This window comes from Leptidea sinapis, chromosome 7 (genome assembly GCF_905404315.1).
Source record: "Leptidea sinapis chromosome 7, ilLepSina1.1, whole genome shotgun sequence".
Lineage (NCBI taxonomy): Eukaryota > Metazoa > Arthropoda > Insecta > Lepidoptera > Pieridae > Leptidea > Leptidea sinapis.
Window position 1 is genome coordinate 11,584,427 of NC_066271.1, and position 17,845 is coordinate 11,602,271.

The following is a 17,845-nucleotide window of genomic DNA, read 5'->3' on the forward strand; positions in this document are numbered from 1 at the left end:
CGTCGTACACGACGACCATAGACTACATAAACACCGTCGTCTGTAAACTATATCATTGTCGTATATTATTGCTATAATAATATAATATATTATATTAACAATGAAACGTCTTTGTAATTACAATATAAAACGTTATACATATATACAAATCACATCGTATAAAAAAAACCGAAATAGTTACACACGATAGTATTTAAGTCTGTCTATTCATTGCCGCATTCGTTCCAGTTGTTTTAAATATTATTGGTCAATAAGCAACAATGTAAACATTTATTCAGTTAGGATTTGATTCGGATAGTTGACACACGACTAAGGAGAAGAGTGCTCATATTGTCTTTACGCACACTTTTGCTGCTCCGCTATCAGACTTCGAATGATATATTATGTTTAATCTAGAACCCATTTGGACAGTAACAGTTGACACACGTCAAAATATTATAAGTCATTGGTAAACTGTGAACGTAGTGTTTAAATTCTCTTTGGTAAACTGCTGTTTTTTTTTAATAAAATATACGGTGAGCATTTTTCACTAAAAGATTTTATAACATGGAGACTAATTTTTTAAAAAACTAACACATTTAAATTGTATTTCCATACACAGAAATCAAAAACTTATATTATAATTGGCTCAAAATATTAAATCAGGGTTTATTATTTATTATTGGCAATTCGAAGTAACTATTCCCGTTAGGAGCTGATATGGATGACTATTTTAAACCGTTATGCAAAAGTGTACCATCACGTAGCATGATTTTGCTTTTTTCAAAATAACTATAAAATGCACCATCAGAAATTTATAAAAAAAATGATTAGGGATATATTTTTTTCTTATGATGTATATAAACGATAGAAAACTGGTTATTTATCAATATTAGAATAAACAATTATCGATCCAAATTTAAAAATGTGATACGAACAACTATATTTATTTCATGAGATTTATTTGACACAATAATGCCTTAAAATAAATAAAAACACGTTATGACACTTTGCATGGAGAATATTTTAAAACATTCAACGAATATACTCATGTTTAGACTTTTCTTCTATGAGGGTATTATAATAAATGCCAAGTACTTACTAAAAAAATCAACAATTACACATCTTTATAATGTTTTTATTCTATCTCCATTGACATAAGCATAGAGCTCTTAGGATTTTCTTCAATCCCTGGAAATACGAATCCCTTTTCCGCCAATTCTTTGTACGTAATTTCGTAAACGAATTTGTACCCAAGTTTCTTCGCCACAGCTTGTGAAGCGCCAGCAGTAAATACTGTTAAAATAAATAAAGAAATAAATAAAATAAAAATATTTTATTTCGGACAGATTATATCATCCATAGCCAGATTGGCATTAAAAAAGGTATATAACATTACTTAATTAATTAGATAACATTAATTATTAAGAAGAAAATTTATATAAATTAGAATTAAAAAGTATAAGTTAAAAATTACAAATGGAAAATTAAAAATATTAAAAATAACATTATTATATAAGAAAAAATTTAGGTATATTTCGGTGGTAATGTTTTACCGTTTTCAATATACAATTATTACGATTATTATATAATCTCGTCAGAAATCCCGCTCTAGCCCTACGCATTACAGCATAAAAATCGTCAACCCTGTGCATCGCAAACATACCCGACGCGCTACACCTCCATGGCAACCCCAGTAGAGATCGAAACGCATTGCTCGTGCCACTAAATAAATTAAAAATATTAAAAAAACGAAACGCATTGTTATATTGCACTCTGAGAGCGTCAAAGATGGCTTTGGTGTAATTGTACCAGAGCTGAGAGGTGTAGAGCGCCTGGCAGTAGGCTTTGAACAGGGTGACCTTTACTTGTCGGGAACAGCGGGCGAAACGCATAGCCAGCATATTGCTTTTTGCTGCAAGTGACCGTCTCTGTCTCTCTAGGTCCTCATTATCTTTCATCGTCTCGCTTAGTACATGTCCTAGATATTTAAACTTAGTCACATATTGCAGTTCGGAGCCACATAGTTAAGACCCAAAGCATTGCAAATGGGTACCCTGAAACAAATACAATATGTTGAGTGGTGTGGTTATTACGGGACGGGACATGCGCAGACTGAGGTAGGGTATTAAATTTTTTATTTTATTAAATAAATAGGATTTTTGTATTAAAATCACTTGAACGTCAAAAACTACCACCCATTCGATAATTTATGACGTCTGACCTGCGACAAACGAGCGCACGAAACACAGCGTGCTTGTCTTTTTGAAGTAAAACTTTTTTAGGCGCGACTTGGGGGTAAGTCAGATTTTTTTCCTGACGGAAGTAACGCTCGTTACAATTACTGGAAAACTACAAATGAGACTTAACATCATATGTCTCAAGGAGATGAGCGCAATTGTAGTGCCACTCAGTATTATTGGGTTTTTCAAGAATCCCTAGCGGCACTACAGCAGGGGGTATCAATTACCATCAGCTGAACGTCCTGTTCGTCTCGTCCCTTATTGTCATAAAAAGAATATTTTATGCGATCATAATATCTTTTTACAAAAGTAAAAGCAAATACATCGTCCAAAGACACTTACTCCACTTAACCAAGTAGTAGTATATATACCATAACAAGTATATGCTTGTTACTGGTGTTAACATTATGAATATCACATTTTCTAGCAAATTCGCTAATGCGTATAGGCATACATAACATTATCAATAATATTTTGAAATGCAGAGCTGTAAGAACTATTCATACAATTAGATACCACAACGGAAAAGACCTCGCGGAAGATGCAGGATCTTTTGAAGAAAGTGATCATATTGGAGAAGGGCCAAGCGTTATGGATTAACTCCTAAAAAGTCTCACTTTGTCATACCTCCTCGACTCGAAAACACTCTCCTATTTGCCACAGCCTGTATTGGTAGACTTGCCGTCAATATATCGAATGAAGTTCCGTTGGCACTTGGATGTTTTCTTCCAAATTGGTTTCTCAGGTGATATAGTATTTCAAGGTGATATAGGTTTCCTTTTTGCGGACTATTGTACGAGTATTCCAGTTAGTCTAGAACATAATTCCATCTCAAAGGACGGCAATACATGTTTTGACCTCTGGTATTGCGATATCCATACTCGCTTTTTCCTTACTTTTCATCAGGTGAGCCACTGGCCCATTTGGCACCTCTAATACAAAAAAACGAGGCACGCACATTCTCCAACACTACAGAGGAAGTGCACCATTTCATTGCAGCAAATATAGGTGTGATCGCAGGTAAAATAAAAAAGCATTATAGTTAACCTTTTAATTAACACTACAATATAAAATATAAAACAATCACAAATTCTTTTCTATAATTGAACTTTATCAAAATTAGTTTTCTGATATAATTTCAATTTGCTTTCCTATAATTGGCTTACTGCCGACATCTATAATGTTCTTCACGGGCATCACATTCCTTTTTATATGATCAATGGGAATTGGGAAGCCAAAATCCATTTCGCAATAGTACAATTTGCTGTTCAAATCGAATGGATTAGGATAATACGCTGCGTACAAGGAACCGTCAACAGAGTACAGTCTGACGTCAGTGGTATCTTGAAAAAGTACACCACTCATCAACATTCTTTCTATAACCTCACAAGAGCTGCCCCCAATTTCATTCCCAAATATGTTAAAATATCTCATATAGAACGGTTTTTTTAATGTATTTAACAAATCCAAAATTCCCATATTACTTATTTTATTGTTTGCGATATTCAGCGCCCGAAGTTTTGAGAATGGCATTCGTAAACTTAAAGCTTTTGCCCCGGTGTCTTTAATAGTATTCCCCGTCAAATTTAACAATCTCAACTCGGGGTTTTCTGCTAAATAATTCGCTAATACTTCTGTTCCATATTCTCCAATTCTATTATAGCCCAAATCTAAATAAAGTAGAGTGTTATTATTTCGCAGTCCTCTAACGATATACGTCATATCATGACCAATCATTTCGTTCTTTTGCAAGCGGAGCTCAACAAGAGTTTTGTTTTGTCTTAGTAAATTCTCTATATGGTATGCCATCCATTTTGTTTCGTAAGAATATCGATTGAATAGTGGAATTACTCGGCTTAGGTCTAATACTGTTAGGGTATTGTTTGCTCCAGAATCGATTCTTAAAGCATCCATTAAGTGCGCAACACTTGTAAGCGTTTGATCAGCCTGGCCTATATCACATACTTCAACACTTTTATTTCTTTTAAAAAATTGAGCCAAATACTCTCCTCCTTTAGTCCCAAAGTCGTTTCCATTAAGCCTTAGATGCTTCAGTTTAACGAACTCTGCATATTTTGATAGATTCAAAATAGAGATTTCAGATATGTTATTATTCATGATATTTAAATAAGTTATACTAGATCGCTCCTTAACTAAGATTTGTTTAAGTAATTTAAAGAAGCCTATATCTGTGATTTCATTGTAAGGTAACTCAAGTTTGGTTATTCGTTTGGGGGAAAGTTTAACATATTGGCAAATTGCTTTTACATCACTATCAGTAACCCGTCTCTTGTATCTTTCATAAAGATCCTTGCCTTTAAGGATTAAATTTCTAGTGCCGACGCTATTTCGTTCAGTAAATAAATTCAAATTTATATTATTTAATTCAGACCAATCTATCGGTTGCGGGCTTCCTGTTATTTGTCTCAAAACCGCTTCTGTGTCACAAATGCATTTCTTTTTTGATGTTTTTGTCTTCATTTTCATTATATATTAAATTTGTTTTGAGTATAAAAACATTTCATTATTATTAGTTATTACAAAATGAAAGCTGTCAATCAGATTTGAGAAAATAGCAAGTAAATTATAAAAATAGGTTGACTATATTTTAAATCATTGACCTACAATACGACGGCTGCACTAAAAGTATCGGGAATGGAATATTTCCACTGTTCCTGTCATATAAAAATCTTTTTAATTGAAAACTCCTTTGTTTTAAGAATCGAATACCACTTATTTATTTATAAATAGATTCTCGGTGTTGTCACAAGGTCTTTTCAAACTTGTTTAGTCGTTGAGAAAATGGAATTGACTTGAGAAAATTCTAGAGCGGTGATTTATTATGACTTTCGAAGTGGTTTAACACAAAAACAGTGTGTTGACCGGATGATTTCTGCATTTGGTAATGAAGCCCCATCCAAAACCACAATGTATCGCTGGTTTGCTGAATTTCAACGTGGACGTGTCTAGCTCAGTGATGATCCCCGCTAAGGTCGTTCAAAAACTGCAGTCACCAAAGAAAACGTTGATGCTGTGCGTAAGCTGATTGAGGAAGATCGACATTCTAATGTTATTGTAGCTGTTTTTCATTAAAATACGGATAAAACTATATTTCTAAAAATTGAATCGCTCCCGAAACTATCTGTAAGGCTCGGTCGTCCAGATACTAGATAAATAAATAATTAAATTTATTGAAGTAGGCGTTATTTTACGGAAATCCATAATCATCCAAATGTTTTGAGTTTTCTTGAATGTGTTAATTCCGCCAATTTTCGCATCAAACAATTCGACACGTGTTTAGCCTCTACACAAGGCATCCTCAGGAGATGTAGACTCGCCAAACTCCGGCACGAGACTCAAGACTATGTCTCGTCACAAATAAGTTTGTAATTGTAGTTGTTTGTTTGTCCGATACACGAATAAACGTATTAAACAATATGTTATGGTTTTTAAAATGATAACCCTCACTTCTAGGATTTATACAAGTTACGATGAGGATAAGATCAGAGTTAAAAGTTGCGATGAGGATAAGATCTGAGTTAAGAGTTACGATGAGGATAAGATCTGAGTTAAGAGTTACGATGAGGATAAGATCTGAGTTAAGAGTTACGACGAGGATAAGATCTGAGTTAAAAGTTACGATGAGGATAAGATCTGAGTTAAAAGTTACGATGAGGATAAGATCTCAAATAAGAGTTACGATGAGGATAAGATATGAGTTAAAAGTTACGATGAGGATAAGATCTTAGTTAAGAGTTACGATGAGCACAATAACTGAGTTAAAAGTTACGATGAGGATAAGATCTGAGTTAAGAGTTACGATGAGTATAAGATCTGAGTTCACAGTTACGATGAATATAAGATCTGAGTTAATAGTTACGATAAGAATAAGATCTGAGGTAAAATTTAAGATGAGGATGAGGTCTGAGTTAAGAGTTACGATGAGTATAAGATCTGAGTTCACAGTTACGATGAATATAAGATCTGAGTTAATAGTTACGATAAGAATAAGATCTGAGGTAAAATTTAAGATGAGGATGAGGTCTGAGTTAAAAGTTGCGATGAGGATAAGATCTGAGTTAAGAGTAACAATGAGGATAAGATCTGAGTTAAGAGTTACGATGAGGAAAAGATCTGAGTTAAGAGTTACGATGAGGATATGATCTGAGTCAAAAGTAACGATGAGGATAAAAATCTGAGTTACAAGTTAAGATGAGGATAAGATCTTATCCTCATCGCAACTTTTAACTCAGATCTTATCCTCGTCTTAAATTTTCTCTCAGATCTTATTCGTAAAGTAACTATTAACTCAGATCTTATCCTCATCGTAACTCTTAACTAAGATCTTAACATCATCTTAACTTGTTACTCATATTTTATCCTCATCGTAACTATTAACTCAGATCTTAACTTTTAACTCAGATCTTATCCTCATCGTAACAATTAACTCAGATCTTATCCTCATCGCAACCTTTAACTCAGATCTTATTCTCATCTTAAATTTTATCTCAGATCTTATTCTTATAGTAACTATTAACTCAGATCTTATCTTCATTCTAACTGTGAACTCAGATCTTATCCTCATCGTAACTCTTAACTCAGATATTATCCTCATCGTAACTTTTAACTGAGATCTTATTCTCATAGTAACAATTAACTAAGATCTTATCCTCATCGTAACGCTTAACTCAGATCTTATCTTCATCGTAACTGTGAACTTAGATCTTAACCTCATCGTAACAATTAACTCAGATCTTATCCTCATCGTAACTCTTAACTCAGATCTTATCCTCATCGTAACTCACTCAGATATTAACATCATCTTAACTTGTAACTCAGATCTTATCCTCATCGCAACTTTTAACTCAGACCTCATCCTCATCTTAAATTTTATCTCAGATCCTCATCGCAACCTTTAACTCAGATCTTATCCTCATCTTAAATTTTATCTCAGATCTTATTCTCATAGTAACTATTAACTCGGATCTTATTCTCATCGTAACTCTGAACCCAGATATTATCCTCATCGTAACTTTTAACTCAGATCTTATTCTCATAGTAACAATTAACTCAGATCTTATCTTCATCGTAACGCTTAACTCAGATCTTATCTTCATCGTAACTGTGAACTCAGATCTTATCCTCATCGTAGCTTTTAACTCAGATCTTAACCTCATCGTAACAATTAACTCAGATCTTATCCTCATTGTAACTCTTAAATCATCGTAACTCTTAACTCAGATCTTATCCTCATCGTAACTCTTGACTCAGATCTTATCCTCATCGTAACTCTTAAATCATCGTAACTTTTGACTCAGATCATATCCTCATCGTAACTCTTAACTCAGATCTTATCCTCATCGTAGCTTTTAACTCAGATCTTAACCTCATCGTAACAATTAACTCAGATCTTATCCTCATCGTAACTCTTAACTCAGATCTTATCCTCATCGTAACTCACTCAGATATTAACATCATCTTAACTTGTAACTCAGATCTTATCCTCATCGCAACTTTTAACTCAGACCTCATCCTCATCTTTAATTTTATCTCAGATCCTCATCGCAACCTTTAACTCAGATCATATCCTCATCTTAAATTTAATCTGAGATCTTATTCTCATAGTAACTATTAACTCAGATCTTATCCTCATCGTATCTCTTAACTCAGATCTTATCCTCATCGCAACTTTTAACTCAGATCATATCCTCATCTTAAATTTAATCTGAGATCTTATTCTCATAGTAACTATTAACTCAGATCTTATCCTCATCGTATCTCTTAACTCAGATCTTATCCTCATCGCAACTTTTAACTCAGATCTTATCCTCATCTTAAATTTTAAATTAATTAGTGATCACAACATATAGTAATAAGTTAATGATCACAACATATCGTAATTAGTTAATGAACTCAACATATCGTAATTAGTCAGGTTATGATCACAACATATCGTAATTATTCAGGTAAAAATCACAACATATAGAAATAAGTTAATGAACACAACATATCGTTATTAATTAACGTAATTAGTTAATTATCACAACATATTGTAATTATTAAGGTAATGATAACAACATATAGTTAGTAGCTAATGAACACAACATATCGTAATTAATTAATGATCAAAACATATCGTAATTAGATAATGATCACAACTTATCGTAATTAGTTAATGATCACAACATATCGTAATAAGTTATAGCTGGATATATTTTCAGAGATTCCAATGCATCGTTTCCCAGATGCTGTCAAATTTCCTGGGCAGTTAAAAACTTGGGTTAGTCTTGTTGGTGGTAACCCTTAAACATCTGATTTTGAATGTTATAAGAAGAAGAGAATTTGTGATATACAATTTTCTGACAGACACAGAAATCGTAATAAACGGCTAAGCACATTGGCAGTTCCGATGCTTCATCTGCCTGGTAAGTCCCCTAATTTAAACACATATTGAGTTAATATTCGATTCAATTCCTTATTCTGTCAGATTTAGTCACACCACTAAGAATCTTTGTTGAGTTGATGGTTTTTTTGAAGGTATATTGTATCATTCTGAAAAAACACCTGGTTTTCTTACACAGTTGTGATTACAAAATTCAATGGTTGCATTTCTAGCTAAAACTGGTTCATTATCAATGATAATCATTTAATAATGAAACATAATCTTTACATGTTCACATTATTTTTCAGGACAACTACAGAGTCAAGTAATCTTAGGACAAGCTTCATCCACACAACATTTACTGCCTACAATAATACAGCAAGGCTGTTCAGGTAAATAATGTTTAAAACTTATTTACAATGTCGTAAAGGTTACTATAACATAAGTGACATTCTTAATAATACCACAGAAATGGCATGGAGCGGCCACCCTCAGGGTAGTAAATAATAAATTTTATTGTATGATTTAACATTGTAACCATATTTTGATGCAAAAAAAAGAATACCGCTGAATATCTTATGCCCTTACTTCTCAGGTCTGAAGTATACTTTTTCCAATAGGTAGTATTGACTTTCTGTAAGTGATATTATATCCTATTTCGAATAAAATATTCAGAAAGAATATAAAGTCAAACTCAATTGCTGATAATAATCTGTCAAAATATAGCCTAGAAATGGGCATTGACAATTTGATTTTGTTCTGCTTTTAAGCCCATGTGTTTTATGTATCTTACTAACTGACATACACATACAACATTTTGATGTATTTCTTGGTTGTAATTTTAATTTCTTGGGCCCATAAAATGTTATTGATTGAAAATCCCACATTTGATCTTGATCTTAATGTCATGTTTTCACATAATATAGTCTTCATAATTTCATTTCATTCACATAAGATTTTACAAATCACAATAAAAGTTCTCCGGTTCTCTGTGGCATACAAATAATAAATAATCATTAATCAATTATTATGTTTATTATTTACAGAGCCATATGTGAGCAACTTTATTTTAGAAAAAGCATCAACTTCAACAACATTCCAACCTGTGGCTGCAGGTAAAATTCACATATTTTTTTCAATTTGTTGGCTATTATCAATAATAATAAATATATATAAATTAATGATTATATTTTGTTTTGAACACATACCAAAATATTATATAATATAATATATTTCTATCTATTATACACAACTAAACCATAAATAAAAACAAAATTTTATAATTTTAAATTTTGTGAGTACTTATTGTCGGTATGTCTTTTTGTCTATAATGGTTTTGTTTGACAGCTTATTTCAACTTGTGATTTAATTTGAGCTCTAGACTCTTAAGAAATGCTGCCCTGGTTCTACATTTTCTGAGTGCTACTTCATTATGATTTGATTTTTGGTTTTATTTTTATTTTTCTACATTATCGTCTGATTGAAATTGACGATTGAAATGATTTGAAAAGTACAGTTAAAATTCACTCTGACAAAGTGGGCAACAAACTACATAAGTATTATTTGGAATAATATTAGCTGGAAAGGTATTAATATTATTATACTAATATTACAAATGGGAAATATTCTGATTTCTTTTGAAAATATTGTTTTTATACTTTTTTATCCAAAAAGTCCTGAATAAATTTTTATGAAATTTTGGCATAGTATATGATCTTTTGTCTAGGTGGGCAAAGTAGTTCCCTCATAGTCCCGGAGCTGGGGACAAAAATCAGCAAAATTCTTGTAATGGCCCATCATTTATTTTGTAGTATGTGAGTCAGCAAAGTTAGGGAGTAGCACACCTGACAATGGCGGGCTTTGATGTAATATTACAACACTCATAAGAAATTAAAGTCTTTTTTGAAGAAGGCTGCATTGGTACCTGATAGGATTGAGAACAGCTAATGTCCGTGTGGGAATGTAATTTTGAATATATTTTTATTAATTACTAGCTGACCCGACAGACGTCGTGCTGTACATATTAAATTCTTCTTCTTATCAAAACCTTTACTGGACTTCCACAAATACTCAAGACCGAAATTAGCCAAATCGATCCAGCCATTCTCAAGTTTTAGCAAGACTAACGAACAGCAATTAATTTTTATATATATAGACTTTAAGACTAAATTGCTTTTCATATTGTCCATTTATTTAATACCATATAATACATATATTATACTATACAATTTGTAAATTAAACATTCTTTCACAGATCTAATGGTTCCACAGTGCACAAAGATCAAGCTTCAAGCAGAAATATCGCGCCTGCGAAAAAAAGGACAATCTTTCAAAGCAAGGTTAAAAGGTGGTGCAGATCGATCAATCGAATTTTGTCCGGAAAATTAACATATGTGGGTGAAGACGAAACAAAAACAGCTGTTCAACAATAATATGATAAACATAAACATTATAAAAATAAAAAATAATATGCAAACATTGCTTTTTATTTCTCCCACCCAATAACTTCAATTACTCATACCAACACTACTAAATCCTATTCTTTATGTTCTATGTTGTGGCAAAATTAAATAACTAACTCTACGCGCAATTTCAACATAATAAAAAATTGCAATACCTACATTAAAAAGTAGAGTTAGTTATTTAATTGCGTCACAACATTAAAAATGAATCTCATAATTTCGAGCTAATATATTATAGTTATTTTCGGGGCCAATATTCAGATGGCGCAAGTTTTGAAATAGACAGCTCATAATGCGTAGAGAGGGCTCTCTTTTCCTGGCCTATTGGCCAGGAAAAGGCGATTGGCGATTTATGGCCTGGTAACGAGACCTTTAAGCCATGTCTTTTTTCGGTCACTTTCGCTTTGAGAGCGCTTCACGACTGTTCACTAACTTCTAAATGTTATTTACTATACTCTTAATGTATTTGTACAAAGGCTTGAAATTATGTACATCACTTTACAATTTTTCAAGCGGCGGCGGGCGGGAAGAAAGATCATAATCATTGAGTTCACTCAACTCACTTGCAAGCACTAATCTGTCAATTAAAAAGCTTTGACAACCGAAAATCAGGCGTTTCATGTCTGCGTTGCTACATCCACAGTGACTTAATACTTTAATGTTTCGAACTCAGATTGACATTTGACAGAGTTGTCAACTTGTCAGTCAGAACGTTAGAAACATCAGAAATTGACAAGCTAATACATTATCTTGTTTACTCAGTCTACGCATTAGTTACTATATCTTTAAGGCGACGTCACCAAATGGCCCAACGGAAAACCAGCGCTGGTTTTCAAAACCAGCAAATATGCTGAGTTGGGACGACTTTGTGACGAAAAGAAAATAATATTTCTCAATATTATTTTATGTTTTATTGTACTATATCGTCATGAATAAACTTTTTTTTTCTTTCTTTTCTTTTCTTTTCTTTCTTTCTTTTCTTAATAATCTCAACAAGCAATGGCTAACAACCTTAACCAGCAATAGCTAACAAATTCATCCAGCAATAGCTAAAAATCTCACCCAACAATAGCAAATTATCCTAATAGGCCTTTGATCGTGTATGGCACAAGGCGCTCCTCGCAAAACTTCCATCATTTTGGCTTCCCGAGAGCTTATGCAGGTGGACCTCCAGCTTCCTCACTGGGCGCAGCATACAGGTCGTTATCGACGGTTATTGCTCGAATCCCAAGCCCGTGAACGCTGGAGTGCCCCAAGGCTGTGTGCTATCTCCCACGCTGTTTCTTCTGCATATCAATGATATGTTGGACACCGCCAACATGCATTGCTATGCAGACGACAGAACTGGTGATGCCGTATACACGGACCATGCAGGTCTCTCTCGGGAAAACGTCGACCAGTGCCGGGAGAAACTTGTGTCTTCTATCGAGTCCTCTCTCGAGAAGGTCGCGGAATTGGGTAAGTTGAATCTTGTCCAATTTAACCCCCAGAAGACTCAAGTTTGCGCGTTTACCACTAAAAAAACCCCATTTGCCGTATCACCGCTCTTCGAGAACACTTCCCTTAAAGCCTCGCCTAGTATCGGAATACTGGGTCTCGAAATCTCGAGCAATTGCCAATTCGGTGGCCATCTGGAGGGCAAAGCCAAACTGGCTTCAAAGAAACTGGGCGTCATAAATAGAGCACGGCAATACTTCAAGCCGGCCCACATTCTAGCCCTCTACAAAGCGCAGGTCCGGCCTCACATGGAGTATTGCTGTCATCTCTGGTCTGGCGCACCCCAGTATCAGCTCGATCCATTTGACCGCGTGCAACGCAGAGCAGCTCGAATTGTCGGGGACCCAGTACTCTGTGAACGGCTGGATCACTTGGCGTTGCGTAGAGACGTCGCTTCATTGTGTGTCTTCTACCGCATTTATCACGGGGAGTGTTCCGAAGAGCTGTTCAACCTGATTCCTGCCGCCGAATTTCACCTTCGCACGACACGCCACAAGTTACGATATCATCCCCACCATCTGGATGTGTGGCGGTCCTCCACAGTGCGGTTTTCAAGGAGCTTTCTTCCTCGTACCACGAAGCTGTGGAATGAGCTTCCTTGTGCGGTGTTTCCGGGACGATACGACATGGGTACCTTCAAGAAAAGCGCGTACACCTTCTTTAAAGGCCGGCAACGCTCTTGTGATTCCTCTGGTGTTGCAGGAGAGTGTGGGCGGTGGTGATCACTTAACACCAGGTGACCCGTACGCTCGTTTGTCCTCCTATTCCATAAAAAAAAAAAACAGCACTAGCTAACAATGTCACCCAGCAATAACTAATAATCTCACCCAGCAATAGCTAACAATGTCATCCAGCAATAGCTAACAATCTCACCCAGCAATAGCATAATATATAACATTTCTACAAGCTATAGGTAGAAATCTCAACCAGCAATAGCTAACAATGTCATCCAGCAATAGCTAACAATGTCAACCAGAAATAGCTTACATCTCAACCAGCTATAGGTAAAAATCTCAACCAGCAATAGCTAACAATGTCATCCAGCAATAGCTAACAATGTCAACCAGAAATAGCTTGCATCTCAACCAGCTATAGCTACCAATCTCACCCGGGAATAGCTAACAATGTCATCTAGCAATAACTAACAATCTCACCCAGCAATAGCTCACCCAGCTATAGCTAACAATCTCAACCAGCAATATCTAGTACACACCATACCGACTAAAACCTCCTCTATGCTGTTAGCCCTGGCTTTTACAGCGAAGTAGGACGTCGGCCGTGGAGGAATAGGAATAGGCCGGCCGCATAGCGGACCAGATTGATAGGGCGGTAGCCGCCATAAAAACTAAAAACTACGTCTCGGCATCCGACAAGTCATCGGATGACGAATCAGAAATGGAAGTCGGAAGCATCTCTGACGCGAGCTCCGCAGCCTCGGTTAAACCGAGGAAAATGATTCTAAGATCAGCCCATCCACCTGTCCTTCAGGCGTACTTTAACGCGCAGGCGACCCCTAAGGTCCCCGCGGTTACTCCTGACCGCACGGAAGCCCCTCAGGCTTCCAGTGCTTCACCGGCCCAGCCGGATACCGCTCTTCCGTCGAGAGAGACGGATGGCATACGCAAGCGTCGTGTTCGCGCACACCCGACCGAGCTTCTTACGTCGTTTGCAAGTAGTTCAAAATAAATTCACGCGCATGGCAACCGGAGCTCCGTGGTTCATCGGAAACCGCGAAACCGAAACCGAAAGATCTTCACCGCGACCTAGAGCTTCCGACGATAGCTCAACACTTTAAAGAGATCTCGCGACGCTTCTTTGACAAGGCGCCTAACCATCCCAACATCTTGGTTAGGAAGGCATGTGGGTACACCCCGCTTCACCATAGTCCCAACTCAATAAGACGTCTGAGGCACGTCACGGTAGACCTCAATGACGATATCACCATCGCGAACGCGACACCCACACAAACACAGACACGCACACACCGCCTTCGCAGGCGTAGGCGCGGTCAACCGCCGCAAACCACTGGCACTCGTCACTCTGACGATGGCCAGCGGCCCGCAACCTAGATTAACCACACATACTTTTGATACCCGACGAGACGTTAGTCCTCGTCCTGTAATCGTTTCACTCCAATCACACTCACACACGGACTGACATACACCACGTACACAATCACAAACACACTCCACAAACAGACACATACACAAACATACTTGCACACAAACATTTACACTACTTACATACATACATACATACTTACATACATTACACAAAACATCACCACACTCGCCGGCGAGTGTGTTCGTCTCACCTTTTCATCTTTCATCTTCATTTTCATTATCTCTCCTTACCACAAGCACACAGCCGGTCCGAGGTTCGAGTCTCCTTAGGAGACGCTCCGCGACTGTTGTTGCGTAGTCTTTGCGGCCTCCACGGCCCTTGCCCTATGTCGCTGACACTCGAGTCCGACATATTACGCCCCGTCCCGGGGCGTAAATACGTAACAGTATTTCCTCCTCTCAAAAAAAAAATAGATAACAGGACATTTTGACCCGCGTGACGCAATTGACAATGGACCCTGGATTACTTCCTTTCAAACTAGGAGTAGGAAGAATCGTCTCACATTACCACGCCTTCCTTAGCCATATAGACTGAGAAAATATTCATAGACAGATAGAATTAGTGAAAAGCCAGATATCCGAATTAAGACCCTTATTAAATAATAAAGCTGTATTCCTTTTTGATCCGCACATAGAACATCTCAATAGTAAAATTGCATCAATTACAAACAAACTCAATATATTTCAATCATCACGAAATAAAAGAGGTCTCATCGACGGTCTCGGTTCCGTTATAAAAAGCATTTCTGGTAATTTGGATTACACAGACGCGTTAAAGTATATTAAGATCTTGCACAATAATGAACAGAAATTAGAAGTAGAATTAAATAATCATGTCAGCTTAAATAAAAAAATTGTTTCCGAGAGCACTCAAATAATAAGTAGTATTGTATCAAATCAAGATAAAATTAATAAAGCATTAAATTTAATATTACAAAGCGACGCCAGAAAGGACACTGACTTAATAAAGTACGCACATATGGCACAAAACTTACTGATCTTAGGAGATAATGTAGAAGATCTGTGTGAAGAGTTACAGAACTTAAAAATACGTTAACATATTTTATTAGTGCATCGAGCACTACATACTCTATATTTAGTATTAGTGATGTTAAGGTTATGTTAAGTAAGCTTAGGATTTTATATTCTAATAAGGAAGTCCCTTACTTTGAAATAAGAAATTTTTATGAAGTTATTAAATTAGGTTATTTTTATCTAGATAAACAAATAGTAATAGTTATTAAGGTACCGATTGTGGATCCTTCACTATACGACTTCTATAAGCCTTACCTTGTTTCTAACAGAAACCATAAGACCTTGATCCCATATGACCTTTACCATTCGTAGCAATCTCTAGCAAAGATTCTCGGTACATAGAGACAGAATGTCCGAAGTTACACTCACTATTTCTCTGCGAATCGAAATCCAACCTACAGATACAGGAAAAGCCCGATTGTATCCAGCACCTTATTACTAATCAAGAACTCCCGCCATCCTGTGAATTAACGTCAGTTACTCTGAACAACGAAGCCCTGGAAGCACTTGACGACAAACATTACACCATGAGCTTCCCTATTCCAACAAAAGTAAAGATATCCTGCGGACAAGAACAGTATCGACCTTTACATGGTAGCTACTTAGCAATTATCCCACTGAATTGTAACTTGAAAGCACCTACTTTCACGATCTCCAATTAAAACAATCATATCAAAGGACATGTCGTAAGAATAATTGAAATGCCTCGGTACATCGAACCAGAGCCCAGATCTTTACCAAAATTTATTCTCAATTCACCAAGTCTACACAAGCTCCATACTTTTAAAAATGATATAGCAACTCAATCATTGATACATCAAGAAATCTTCACCGATCCAGTAATCTATCACAAGACAATACCCACGTACCTTATACTATTGGGTACATCTGCACTTATTGGAACTTTATTATATCTCCAATTACATAGAAGAAACGAAACCAACGGAATCACGAAGACCTGCAGCGGCACCCCTGATGCAACATATGCTGTTCCGGTACCCAGGAAAATCAACCAAATTAAAGTTGACCATTATGCCTACCAGCGACCATCTCGGAGAAGTCCTGCACTATTCGCTGTTCTACGGGGGGAGGTGTTACGCATAGCTAACCTTAGCGAACCGCCGCATAAGCATAGTCCCATAAACGTTGCACACGGCACTCGAGGCACGAGGCGCAAGCTTAGCAGAAACGTGACTTAGGTGACATCATGACGGCGTTTACCCGATCGTGGAAAATATAATTGTATTCATTACTTGATCTAGCATCGATCAGTAGACATTAGGATAATTAATTGTAATTAGTTATATCATTCTTTTAATAAATAAGTTGAAGTCAATTTGCATTTTTTGCATCTCCTGGCTGCAACCAACGTAATTCACTTCGTCAAGTGATCATCACTATTACCTGTCAACTGAGATACGCAATAGGCCTGATGAAGCAGGGTATTATAACTGCAGTTGACAACCTTTATCAGCTGGTTAAGGATACAACAGCTGCAAAGATAGGAACAAGCAATACCAATTGGGGAATGTATTAGTACTAATGTACAAATATATAACAATGAAGATTTTTCTTCAATTAATTTAAATTAAGTTATTTGACAAGGGAGGACAACTCTTGCAATATCATACAAAATTGGCAACATTCACCAAATATAATAGACTTGGATTAGTACCGATTGTACCACCAAAAATGAGATTGACTTTATTATGTCGTCCGAAAGATAGTTATTCAATTATGTCTATGATCAACCAGTGAAAACTGGGAGTGATCATCACATAGTAAGAGGCACATTGAATATCAGCTAAGAATATACTGTGCAATATTGAAAACGTCAGGTGAAAAGTAATACTTACGTGTGGAAGCTAACTCCTGATTATATTCACTACGGCCTTGGCAGCCAGATACACTACTCACAATCATGGTGTTAACTTTTTTAACTATACTATAAGGAATCTCACACCAAATATGTTTGAAAACGAAATCACAAAAATACTATTCGCAAACTAATCGCCAACCGACAACATGACAGCTCTCGTATTGCTCTCGCAAAGTTGACGTTGTGACAAATGATGGATTACGCGGTAGAGATGCAAGGTCTGAAATTTTCTGTATATCGCTTGT

The 17,845-nt window shown here is 36.1% G+C and overlaps 1 protein-coding gene and 1 long non-coding RNA gene across 3 annotated transcripts; one reads left to right on the forward strand and one right to left on the reverse strand.

Moving 5' to 3' along the window:
- Window positions 1-1,466: 1,466 nt before the first annotated feature.
- LOC126965248 (leucine-rich repeat-containing protein 34-like) lies at window positions 1,467-17,711 on the reverse strand. Of its 2 annotated transcripts, none has more exons than XR_007729502.1 (2): window positions 17,578-17,711; window positions 1,467-2,036 (listed from the first exon to the last, which is right to left on the reverse strand). XR_007729502.1 is itself a non-coding variant. In XM_050808746.1 (2 exons), the coding sequence occupies exon 2, from the start codon at window positions 4,707-4,709 to the stop codon at window positions 3,342-3,344; it is 1,368 nt and encodes a 455-aa protein (XP_050664703.1). In that variant the 5' UTR covers window positions 4,710-4,773; window positions 17,578-17,651; the 3' UTR covers window positions 3,259-3,341. The 2 variants fall into 2 exon arrangements, 1 of the variants encoding a protein (XP_050664703.1); XM_050808746.1 differs by lacking the exon at window positions 1,467-2,036 and adding an exon at window positions 3,259-4,773 and having other exon boundaries at window positions 17,578-17,651.
- Window positions 8,475-9,742, forward strand: LOC126965271 (uncharacterized). Its single transcript, XR_007729511.1, has 3 exons — window positions 8,475-8,647; window positions 8,913-8,996; window positions 9,651-9,742. It is a non-coding gene; the product is annotated as an uncharacterized LOC126965271 (long non-coding RNA).
- Window positions 17,712-17,845: the final 134 nt, after the last annotated feature.